This window comes from Castor canadensis, chromosome X, assembly GCF_047511655.1.
Source record: "Castor canadensis chromosome X, mCasCan1.hap1v2, whole genome shotgun sequence".
In the NCBI taxonomy this organism is placed as follows: Eukaryota; Metazoa; Chordata; class Mammalia; order Rodentia; family Castoridae; genus Castor; species Castor canadensis.
This window is the reverse complement of record NC_133405.1, coordinates 128,363,286-128,376,262: the sequence shown is the minus strand read 5'-3', so window position 1 is coordinate 128,376,262 and position 12,977 is coordinate 128,363,286. Positions and strand designations below refer to the sequence as shown.

The window sequence follows — 12,977 nt, the reverse complement described above, 5'->3', positions numbered from 1 at the left end:
TGAAAAATAATTCACATAACACACCCATTTAAAGTATGCAATGCAGTGTTTTTTAGTGTATTGACAGAGTTGTTCAACCATCACTACAATCTAATTTTGGAACATTTTTATCACCCAAAATAAAAACCCTATACTCATTAGCAGTCATTTGTCATTCCTCCCTCTCTTCCATCTTCTGATAGCCACTAATATGTCTTCTGTTTCTGGATTTGCCTATTCTGAGCATTTCATATAAATGGAACCATATAGTATGTGGTGATTTGTCACTGTCTTCTTTCACTTAATGTAATGTTTTTAAAATTTACTCATGTTACGGTGTGTATCAATGCTTCATTCCTTTTGAATAATAGTCACTGTATGAAGATACCATATTTTGTTTATCTAGGTTGTTTTTTTTGTGGTACTGGGGTTTGAACTCAGGGCCTACACCTTGAACCACTCCACCAGTCTTTTATTGTGTTGCGTGTTTTTGAGATAGGGTCTCTCAAACTATTTGCCCAGGCTGGCTTCGAACTGCAATCCTCCTGATCTCTGCTTCCTGAGTAGGTAGGATTACAGGCGTGAGCCACCAGCACCTGGCATTGTTTATGTTTTTCTTTTTATGGACACTTGAATTGTTTCCTCTTTGGGCTTTTATAAACATGGATTGTGTAAGTTTTTGTGTGGACATATGTTCTTAATTCTCTTTAAGATATACCTACCAGTGAAATTGTTGGATTATATTATAATTATGTTTACCTTTTGAGGAGCCAACAAACTGCTTTCCAAAGTAGCTGTATTATTTTAATTCTCCCACCAGCAATGTTTGAGGGTTCAAGTTTCCCCATATCCTTGCTAACCCTTGTTATTATCTATCTTTATTTTAGCTACCCTGATGGAATGAAGGGGTATCCCATTGCAGTTTTACTTTGAGTTTACTAATGACTAATAATGTTGAGCATTTCTTCATGTGCATGTTAGTCATTTGTGTATCTTCTTTAGTGAAATGTCTATGCAAATCCTGTAGCCATTTTAAAATATGGTTATTTGTCTTTATTAAGTTGTGAGTGGCTCTTACACTTTTGTTGTCATGTGTTAGATAACATTGCCTTATGTAAGATCATGAGGACTTACTCCTATGTTTTCAAATTCTAAGAGTTTTATAGTTTCATATTTGGGTATGTGATCCATTCTGACTTATTTTTTACATATGCTATGAATAAGAGGTCCAACTTTATTCTTTTGTGGTGGATATATAAATGTCCTGGCGCTACTTACTGAAAAGACAAATTTTCAACAATGAATTACCTGTACTCTGGCTGAATATCAGTCACCTGAAAACTGTACAGGTCTATTTCTGGATTCTCAATTCTGTTGCATTTGTATGCTTATGCCAGTAATGCACCATTTTGGTTACTGTAAACTCTGTGCTATGTTTTGATATTCTTTTTCAAGGATATTTTGGCTATTCTGGCCCCCTTATATTTCCCTATGAAGTTTAAGACAACTTTTCAAATTTTTTCCCCAGATCCTCAAACAGCAAAGCAAAAAGCAATCAGAGAACAATTGCATTGAATATGTAGATCAATGTGGAGGGCATTACCATCTTCATAATAAGTCTTACAACTCATGAATGTGAGATTTGTTTAGATTTTAATTCTTCTCAACAAAGTTTTTGGATTTCTTTTTTCTATACTTTCTATTCATAGATCATTTATACTATATACTATATGTTAGTAACTATAGAGAATATGTTACAAGTTTATAAGAGATATATTTATAGTAAGTAGATTTTAAACAATTTAAAAATAACTCTTACTTGATCAGTTTGAGTATTCATCTTATTAGCATAAGTGAGGATGTCCATATGTGAGTTAGGAGAAAATTATGATCTGCTCATCGATAAAATTCTCTTACTTTGCAACATGGAGACTGTTTTAATCAGGATTAGAAATCCTTTGTATGACAGTTGTGGCAAATATCCACATTATGGGGCCACTTGCCACAACCTCTCTGTGCTCATGAAAAAAATACATACATAAAAGTTAGATTGTTGCTTGGTTGATTGGATAGATGCTGTGCAATTCTCTGGCTGAATCTCAGTCTAGATTGAAATTTAATGTAGTCTCCATACCCATGCCTTGATCTGAATTATTATTTCTTTCCTTTGTGTATGAAAAAATTTCAGTGCAAATTAACTCACTAGATGAACCTAAAATAATAAAATAATATTAACTTTCAGGGGTTACGGACGGCAGAAATTTTGCAAGAAAGATAGCATTTTAAACATTTTCTTCATATGTGCACATCACATAACTTCCATTCCAACCTGTTTAATTCACTTACTTTTCTTTTCCAAGAAGACATCTATTAAAGACATGGCTGACTTTCCTGTCGCTGCCCAAGATGTGACTGGTGATGACAAACAAGGTACAAAAAATGAATTTTCTTTTCTTTTTCAAGATATCTTTCTCAGTTTCCTCATGTACTTCTCTTGGCATGGCTGGCTTTTCAAATATATGAGGACATTTCTGAGTTTGTAAACTCATTTGGATAGATTAAATAGTTCAAATTGTCACAAAACTATAGTTCATAAGGTGATAGCAAGAGCTTCGGTGTCCATATCCCCTTTAGTCATTCGCCCTTTAGTCATGGTTGATTTTAGGCTATTCTGACACCTTACCTTGGACTCTGGTCCTATGAGTTGGGAAATGACTAGAAATGGAAAGAATCAAGAAGTTGAGAGCATGATATTTTGTGTTGGTATATGATCTCAGAAAATCAATGTAAATGCATATTTTCACATGGGTCTAATCCATGAGGAAGTTTTCTTTCAGATAGAGCTTTTGTCCCAGGGCTTTATCTGTTTTCTCAGTGTCTTTCTGGGTATGGAGGTGTGACATGGAGCCCAGCTACCATTTGCCTATCTTACTGGGCAGCTGAGAGTCTATGCAGCACAGTGTTCCATGTTAAAGCTACATCAAGCATGGGAATGAGTTCATGTGCGATATCTAGAAGTATAGGAAGGTTCCTCTCCTCCAGCCCCCATACTTATATAGTACTTTTATAATCCACCAAGTCTTTCCTCATACAGTGTCTTACTCAGACCTCACAAAGCTGCTGGTGTTTTTATCACCTAAAATTTAGAGATAAGCAAACCTAAGTTCAGGGAATATGAATCATTTGCTTGTACAAAAAAAGAAAAAGAACTGGGACAAGAACCAAGACTTTGAACTCTCAAACCAGTACTCCATCTGTTACCTCATATTCATTCACTACCCATGAATAAAAGAAGCTTATCTGAAAAACTATTTCAGGTTTTTGAGATCTGCTATTAATTCAGCGTGTATAAGGGTTAAATGTGAAAAATAGCTTTCAATTAAACAACAATAGTTTCATGCTTTCTATTTAAATACTTGCTCAGGAGAGATAGGTGGAACTAGACATTATCTGCAGCTCCATGTACTCTGATCACTCCCCTAACTGTTGGGTCTTAGCTTTGACTGCACAGTGGAATAACCACCAGGCTAGCAGTGAAAATATTAAAGCCAGGATCCACTCCCAGACATTCTCATTCATTGATCTGGCTGTCAGGAATGAAAGGGGGGAAATTCCTGATAACTTCCTGGTAGTACTCCATCTGACCACTAGAGACTTTCTGTTTAGAAAGTTGAAAATAGCCTTTGCTCTCTGTAGGAGAACTTATTTGCATACTCTACTAGGTTTTTAACTGTTCTAGTAATGCTATAGCAACTTCTAGAGGTTTGTAAGACTTGTTTTGGTAAGTGATGAATAGGGAATCTTTGTTTTTAAGGTAACATGCCTCAGAAATAAAAATTACGATTTTTTTTGTTCTTTTCTCCTTTCTCTTTTTTTCTTCCTTAAAAATGACACAAAATGCCACTAGCTTTGAAAAGTACTATCAATGAAGCCTTACCAAATGACCCATCTGAGGATCCAGGTAGGAGAAAACCATTTTAATATACTTTCTATGTAATTATTTCTAATTTACAAAACCAGCAGTTTTGTGACTAGAAGATTGCTACCTCTCTGATAGTGTGTCTGTTTCTTTTTAAATATTTGTCTTGTGTTTTGTCACAAGGAAACCTTTTGGCATTCTGCCCTTTCCTTCTTTTCAGGTATGAGAAGAGAGTGGCTTCTTTTTATGTTCCAAATTTAGGTTTCAGTGAAAGGATCACTTAGTTTGAATTTAGGGTATTGTTAAGAGTATAAAATTGGTGTTGAAATGGTTTCAATAAGTCATTGTGGTTTCTGTGTTGAGTAAGGAATTGATAGGTAGACTAACTGGAAACCCAGAGATGGTATTTTCCATTTCCAAAGCACAAATCTCAAATATTTTTATTATACTTCACCACAAGAAAAGCAAGTATATGTGCTTATACATGGAGTAGATTCCAGGGAGAATAATAAAAGTTGTGTTGCAGTTTCTTGGAGAGGTAGGAATATGTCTGTGGAACAGACACATTGCACAAGCTGGACCTGTATCCTTGATTCCCTCTTGAAGGAGCCATTGTTGAACCAAGATGAACCCTCTTAAAAACCAAATGGTTACAGAGGTCATTACTGTTTGGAGCTCTGGTTATGGGGACATGAAAGAAGTTTCTGCTTTTTATTTTACTATTATTTCTCTTGCATATTTAATAAGTAAATTGTGGGTTTTTTTTTTTTTTGGCTAGCTAGCTATCATCCTGGGCTGATTTGTTTAAAGTTGGAATGGAGGAATGAATCAAATATTGAGGCTTGTGTTGTGCTAAAATATTTCCAAACACTAAGTTCATTCAAGGTTTAAAAGAGAGCAGGGAGGAAAAGGAGGAAGGAGTAGGGGTTGGGAGGAACTGACAAGGAGAGAGAGGTGGGAAAGAGAGGGAGAGAAGAGGAATAAAGAACAGGAATCAGGGCCTGAAAAATCAATAGCTCCCTTGGTGATTCTGGTATGAAGCATATTTTGGCAACTACTACGTTTAGAAAGTGATGATACAAAATAGAAAATTAAGGATGTAGATCATTCATGACTACAAAGGCAGTGGGAATTCCCAAGCCTAATTTTGACTTTTGAAACTCATTTGGATTCATTCTATTTGTGTAGGCCAAACACCTGAGGACTTTTTTTTTTTTTTTTGCAGCTCTAATTTCTGGTGCTAAAGTGGATGCTTCCCAGTTTTTGTAAACTTCATATCATAGACTTAGTGAAAGGTATTTATATTTGGAGTGTTAAATTGATACTTTTCTAACAGGCTTTGAGGATCCTAACTGTTTTTTTTTCCAGAGATTTTTAAAGTGCTGTCTGGGGCATGAGCTTTAGTTCTCATTTTTAGCATTCCTTGACTTCACCAAATAAAACCTAACAGGTGTGCTGCTGCACACGTAGTATATCTACATTCATTTCACATTGTTCATGGGAGAATGATGTGTGTTTTCTGATTTGTTCTTCCTGCTGCTGCCCCTTTCTGGACATGACAGGATCCCTCATCTCAAACACATTTAGTAACCTCTTCCCTGGGAAATGTTTCAATTCCCCATGAGAGACATAAGAGTCTCAAGGTGGTAATTACAATTCTGGATGACATTCCATTCACTAGGGTCAGTTTTCCTCAGTTCACTTGCAGCATTTTGGAGGGTTAATCTTTAGGCCTGCTCTTTCTTCACATTCCACCTTCCTATGGAAAGATGACATGCCTGGAGTGTTCTAGAGAGTTGTCATTTTTCCTTCACTCCAACTAAATGAGAAGTTATAATCTATCCATTGGCTTCTGCTTGAATTCACAATATAATGTGTCCTTGCCATTTTTTCAGATATTCACATGCACCAAAAGCTGAGTCAGGTTTTCAGGGCTTGGAAGTAGATGGAAGCATTAACTGATATAGTATTGTCCAGCTTTTTCTAGTCTGAAACTTGAGGAGACTTAGCAAGACATGCCTTGGATATATTTTTGCAGGTAGAAGGAGAAGCATCTATCACCCCTGCTTTGCTCTCTACAGTTGGGCAATAATAATGATAATAATGACAAGGAAGGTGATGTGGTAGGTGATATGAGCTGGTACTATGCTATCAGGGAATGGAACATTCCTTGTTAAATATTTTCCATATTCATTTACCCTTTTAATTGCTGAAAATGTATATATTGGTGGAGTCTAAGAGACTTTGTACTTGTTTCATTCCAATTTAATACAGTCAAACACACTGCATAGTGGTCATCTTTGTCTTCATGTCTTTGAGTCATGCTGAGGTGTTTTAGGCCAGTTTATCCTCAGTGTGATCTTTAGACTGCTGTTGGGGTCATAGGGCTGCTCCATTGCCAGCTGTTCCTCCATGGTCTTATTGTACTAGAGCAGTTCTCTCCATCCATTACTTGCTCCCTTCTTTACCACCTTTCCTGTCTTGGAAGCAACTAAATTTAGAAACCAGATTTCCAAACTTGAAATATTAGGAGCCTGTATTTATGCACTGTACAATGGCAGTGTTTTGTGATTCTATAATACATTCCGTTTTCTTAGTACTTTCACTTTCTTCTCTGTCCCTGTGAGAAAGGAACTGCATTTTTATTGTCTTCACTTCATAGGTGAGGAAATTGAGGTTCAGGGAGGTAACAGCTATTTAATGTCATGGCCAGGAGGAGCACCTAGGCCTCAGGATACTTTGCCCGGTCTCTGGTCCTGTCTCTCCACTGCTCATCCACACCCTTACCCCATCTGTCTGTCTGTCTATCTCTCACTAGCAGGGCTCACTCCTCCTTCCACACCCATCCCTGTACCAGCAAAAAGATAATGACAAGTGACAAAGGAATTACAGGTTATCGTGGTCTGGCTTGGGGACCAGTATTTTAACGTGGATAGGACTTCTCCTACCCAAATGTTTTTGAAAACACTGGGGCCAGAGGGAGAGAGGAGACACAAAGCAGTACTGGTTAGTCTGCTCAGAGGCCAGTCCTCAGCTCTGCGGTAAGTCTGGCCACATGTTGGCTTGTTAGATAAAGGTCAGCCTCCTTGGCTGGGAGAGAGGCCCCACTTAGGCTGCCTTTCTTTGCTACTTGGAGTTTGTAAGAGGGAGGGAGGTGTTTTCCCTCTACATCCATATGTGGATGTGTGATATGGATATGAGAGACTCAGTGTCCTAGGGTTTGCATGATCTTGGGGCTATGGTAGAATTTCAGTTGTTTGAAGCTGAAAGATGGCTGTGTTCTCACTCTTGCAAGCCAAAATGCTTAGGTCAGGAGAAATGCCTCTTTCATGCAGCTGACCATGGCTAAGGGCAGTTTGTTAGCATTTGTCAGGATTTTCAGCTTCTCTTTCTGCCCTGCTTATCTAACCCTAGGATTTTAATGATCACCATTAGTTTAGGCTGCTTCATACCAAAGAGGTTGTTTTATCTTTGGAGCTATGTAAAAGGGGTTGAATAATGCAGCAAGACATTTCCTTTGGAAAAATTTGTGAAAACAAAGAAATAAATTATATTATCTTTGTTCCTTATAAGTAGCACTCTTTCATGAAAGTTTGCAATGTTTGCAAGACCTTAGAATAGCTACTGGTTTCTAAAGTTGCCTTCCACTGAGGATTGAAAACATAAAAAGAGGATTTATGTTTTTTGTAAATGTTTCTAATTATTCCTCACAACTTGTGATGGGACAGTAGGCTCCATGGGTGTTGATGGTGAGCAAGGTTAACTTATGATTTAAATTTGATGAGGAAAAGTCATGTGGTTAACAAAATATTTTAATTATGTTATTCCATAATGTTCTCTGTCTGATTTGGTCACAGATACATGGTAAACAAGAATCTTTTCTTATAGGAAAAGCTGTATATCTCCTTCTAACTTACTTGTAGGAGCCCTGCTTCCTGTGGCCATGCTGCTCTAGTAGTATATTTTAAGATACATGTAGCTAGATAGATTTATTTCTAGCCTTCAGGGAAGACTGGTTCAAAAATCTATTATTAGGCTATCGTGAGAGACCAAGAAGCCTGCAAGTGTGAATCCATCATTATATAAAAAGATAATCCCTTGAAAGGGTTGTCTTTTTATCCTGGAATGTCTCCATCAATCAACTTAGATTTGATAATGGCTTCTCAGATAATGTTCTGACAAAATGTAAAATATGCTGGGGTTTCTTTCATTTTACTTGAAGCTTTAGCTCAATTGAAATTAGGAAATTGCAAAAATCTAGAAGCCCTCAACTTCTCAACATGGACATCTCTACTTCACATTTACCTGTTGATATGTTCTGTACTAGCCCAGGTGCTACATATAACCCTGTTTAACTGCAGAAATGAAACCCAAGCAAACAACAAATAATCTTTGTTTCAGCAACTCCTAAGGATTCCAACAGTCTCAAAGGAAGACCAAGATCCAGGTAGTGTTTATTTAATTTTTGCTTTAATGCCCTTTGTGCCTTGTGCCTTCCTAGAAATAAAAGACCCAAGCCCCACACCACGATCTTCTTTGTCTTTAGATTTGAAGCTAATGATAATGGGCTGTTTCGCTCCTTGTGAGTGGCCTGCTTAGATCATGCAGTGATGCTAGGAAGCCTTTTAGTCTCTGTGGTTGTTAGTGCTAAATGATGGTGGCTGGTGCTTTCTGGCCTCCTAACAGGAAGTGGGTTGTGTGAGATGACCCAGCTGGGGCAAGATGGTAACTAATGGGGCAACATGACTTTGGAAGAAAGAAAATATGGATAAAAGGTAACTGACAACTGAAATTTTCTATCATGACAAGGTGAAAGTAAGTATAATCTAGAGTAGAGAAAAATACTTATTGATGATTTCAGGGCAATGCCAGGCTTCAGGTAAGCAGTGCTTATGGTTGTTTGAGCCTATCTTAGCACCTCTTCTCAGCTTCACATTTTAAAAATAGTCTTCACTGGAAGAGGGAGAACCAGTAAGATAGTGCTGTGTTTGACATCATACTCAGAAGAGAGGAGTAGAGGAGAAATACGGAAACGCTAAAAGAGCTAATCTTATCAAAGAGTAGAAATGGTATTGAGCCCACTTTTCAGCAGTAGAACTGCACTATAAGATAGATTACTATGTGTGTGTTTTCTGAGTTTTGCTTTGATTCTTAGTGACTTTTTTCCTCCTTTGGCGCCAAGACACATTCCTGAAAAAGCAAATTTAAGCCTGATTATATTTTATATTCTTGAAATACCTCATTGTAAATCAAAGAGTTATGTCTGCATTTGCTAAATAGAGGTTTTGGTGGTCCTGGGGTTTGAACCCAAGGCCTTGTGCTTGCTAGGCAGGCACTCTACCTCTTGAGCCATGTCCCCATCTCCCAAACTGAAGTTGTGTTTCCTTATTTATGAAAGGTACAGATACTTATATTCATATATTTTCAAAAATAATAGAATAATTCATTTTGGTAGGAAGAAAAGATATAGTCACCCTCTCTGTGGTGACCACATTTACTCACTCTTTTTAAAAAAGGATAAATAGATATTTTACAAATTAGTTTATATTAGCATTGGAATATGGAAATAGTAATATTTATCTGCTTTCACAATAGGAAAAACCTTCCCCGAATTGCAGAAATTTGCTTATGTATACTGTGTTAGCTGTAAATTGAACTTCACAATTTTAGTTTCTGCTGACTTCTTCTCTCCCCCAAAGTGAGTGAAATTATAAAATTTCATAGGCTCCATTAATAATGTGTCTGGCTAAATTTTATAGATTATTCTTTTAGAGATTGGCCTCCTGGTCTAATTTGGATGATTTTCAAAATTTCCAACTGGGTCTTTACTGAGACTAAGAATATCCAGCAATTTTAATATTTCTCTTTCTCTCTCTCTCTTGCTGGGGTTTGAACTCAGGGTCTTGCGCTTGTGAGGCAGATGCTCTACCACTTGAATGATACCCCAGCCCTTTTTGCTTTAGTTATTTACGCCCATGCTGGCCTGGACCAGGATCCTCCTCTGTTTATGCTTCCTGCGTAGCTGGGGTGACATGTGCATGTCACTGCATCCAGCTTTTTATTGGTTGACAAGGGGTCTCACTAACTGTTTGCCTGGGCTGGCCTTGAACTGCAGTCCTCCTGATCTCTGCCTCCTGAGTAGCTGGGACTATAGGAGGGAGCCTCCAGGCCCAGCTTTAGTTATCCCTTTTCAAGTAATAAGGATCTGTAGAAATGTAAGGGAAGGAGGGGAAAAATCATCATTCTAATATTACTGCATTCGTCTTTTTGTCATTTCCCTGAACATATATCTTTTAACTGATTGCAGTCGCAGTTATACAGTCGAATTTATTTGATATTTAGTACCTTTCCATATGAAAACATAAACACACAGGTTATATATGTAAATGAAGTTTGTGGTATGGGATAGTGTACCCTGCTAGTTCCTGCCTGTCTTTGCTTTGTCTGTTTTGCCAGTTATGGTACGAAGACCACCCTAGAGCATGCCATGTGCCATGTGGTGGCTTTGTTAAAGATTACCTTTCAAGACAGGCAAAATCTTTGACTACCAAAAAGAAACCTTGAGAAACTTACTAAAAAAAATTAAAACTTGCTATGTCAAAAACAGTTCCACCAAGGACCGAAAGGGCCTAATAGTTACTCAGAGATTCTAATTTCCTAAGTGGCGCTCTGATAGCTAAATGCAGTGGACAGTTTCCTGAGGTCAATTTGTCTCTAGGACACATTTCTGACTCAGAGGTCATTTTGTGCTTTGACGTGAAGTTAGCTGAGAAACTGAATAGAAGAGACATACACATCCATTTCTTACATGCTTTTTCTGATTGTATGGAGTTGAACTAATTTAGAAAATAAATCAATTTCCAATAAATATTCTAGCTGCTACTGCCAAAGGATTTCTTCTGTGGCTCATAGGCAGTATAAGAACATTTAAAGAATTGAATCTAGAAACAGTGTGAGAAGTTTGAGTTGAACTATGTAACTTTCTAGCTTTGTGAACTTTGATAAGCTATTTAGCTCCTTTTTTTAAAATGTCATTATTGGAGTTACATTGTCAGCAGATGCCTACTTCTCTTTGCCTTGCTACATTTTAAACAAGAAGGTTCAGATGAGGCTTTTGCTTTGTGAATTTCTACAAACCCTTATTTCTCAGAGCAATACAAGCTAAACCCCTTACCCTGATTGATGTGTTTTCTTTTCCTTTAAACATTTATTTCTTAGTTGCAGTTTATTCATCCTAATTCCATATGTGCCTGTCATCACATTTGCGAGTAAACAGGAGATAAGTTTTACAATCAGTTAGTACCATGAAGCCCTTCTATTAAAACATGGAAGTACCTAAAGCTAAAGGACTTACATCTTATTCTTATTAATAGCTCTAATAGAAACCAATTTGAATATGCACAAAACTTTTTTTGGGGAGGGGGGAATATTTAGGCCTGTGGCACAAGAAAGATCCCAAGCTGGGTGTGGTGGTGCACACCTGCCATCCTAGCAGTTGGGAGGCTGAGGCAAGAGGAGCACAAGTTCAAGACCAGCCTGGGCTACATAGGCCCAAAAAATAGAGAAAGCCAGAGATTTTTTTCCCATTTCATGGTTGGATTTTGATATTTGTTGTACATAGTGACATTCAAAGGATAATAGAATTTATGGCTACTTTTGGCTGCTCATCAGTCCTCTGCAGTCACTTCGACTTTGGGATATTTTCTGTTGCAACCCAACTTCAGGGAATAAAGCTTTGCTATTTCCCTTCTGATCTTCCTTATTTTGCTGCAGATCTTACTCTAGCACCTCCATAGAAGAGGCCATGAAAAGGGGCGAGGACCCTCCCACCCCGCCACCGCGGCCACAGAAAACCCATTCCAGAGCCTCCTCCTTGGATCTGAATAAAGTCTTCCAGCCCAGTGTGCCAGGTGAAGTGCTCCTTTGCTCCCAGCCCCTCTCTTTCCTGTTGGAGCCAGTGAGTGTGTATGCCACAAAGGCTTCTGTAAGTCGGGGAAAGAGCAGACCTGCCTGGCAACTTCCCTTCCCATGATGGACTTCATGTTGTTGTGGTATTCTTGGGCAGGAAAGCAGTCCCAGACAGATACATAGCATATGGGTCTGGGGCCTTGCCCACACTTGCTGTTGATCAAAAATTATGAAATTCTCTACCAAGGGGATAAAAATGGTTCCCACCCCAGGTAGCCTGCTGTGTGCTTGGCTGGGGTCTTGTTTTCTGCATCATGGTAATTTGTAAACAAGATCACTCTCTGTTGTTTTTTAAGATACTTGTGTGTTTCTTCTGAGCAAGAAGATCTTAGTGATCAGCATAGGTTAGACCCCCTCTCCTACAGTTTATCCTCGTGGAGAAGGTCCTATGTCCCATAGGGTTTATGCAAAGGGACTCCAAATTGGACTGATGGGTGGTTGGGAGAGCTGGATGACCAGGGCCTCTTCAGATGGGCTGCTCTGGGGCTTCAGGGAATGGGACTTTGTAGAGCCACCAGCTGTGTAGCTGGGATGGAGGTGGTAGAAGTCAGAAGCCTATCTGTTCCTCTGGCTTCCTAGGAGTGATGTGGGACATGTCCTCCTAGGGAACCTAAGGACAGAGGTGACAGGCATGCCTTTGCTTCAGTGCAGGTGATAGGATATAGCACTGTTCAGAGTGTTACTTTAGGAGCAGCAAGGGCCTTTCCATTGACTCATGCTGGCCAGCTATAAATACAATTATTTCCTGAAAGTTTTTCTTTATCTATGTACATTTTAAATCAAGCCAGCCTCAGATGCTAGTGATTACAGATTTTTATCTTTTCTACTAAAGCAACAAAAGACTCTCATTCACTCACATATTACCATGACCTCTGTGACCTGGCAGAGCTCGGTACTTTATTTGTTCTAATAAAGTACTCTTCTCACAGTAAGGTTAGATTGTTTTCTCATTATAGTAGAATCTGAAACTCTCTATGAAATTTGATTTTCTGCAATGAACTCATCAGACAAAAATGTCTCTTAAATTTCCCTGTGTTCTTTGATCCAAATTCTGGCATAATTTCATAGTAACTGGTATTTAGGATGGGAGTAGCCATGGGTGATGATGTTA

General features: G+C 38.3%; 1 protein-coding gene across 15 annotated transcripts in view; it reads left to right on the top strand.

Moving 5' to 3' along the window:
• Reps2 (RALBP1 associated Eps domain containing 2) overlaps positions 1-12,977 on the top strand; it is a 221,936-nt gene that overhangs the window by 138,709 nt on the left and 70,250 nt on the right. For 7 of the 15 annotated variants that reach the window (XM_074063411.1, XM_074063408.1, XM_074063409.1 and 4 more), the window contains 4 exons: positions 2,340-2,409; positions 3,887-3,940; positions 8,300-8,345; positions 11,672-11,808. In XM_074063411.1, coding sequence (XP_073919512.1) covers positions 2,340-2,409; positions 3,887-3,940; positions 8,300-8,345; positions 11,672-11,808 — 307 coding nt within the window. The remainder of the gene's footprint in view (positions 1-2,339; positions 2,410-3,886; positions 3,941-8,299; positions 8,346-11,671; positions 11,809-12,977) is intronic. The other 8 variants (XM_074063402.1, XM_074063403.1, XM_074063400.1 and 5 more) reach the window with 5 other exon arrangements.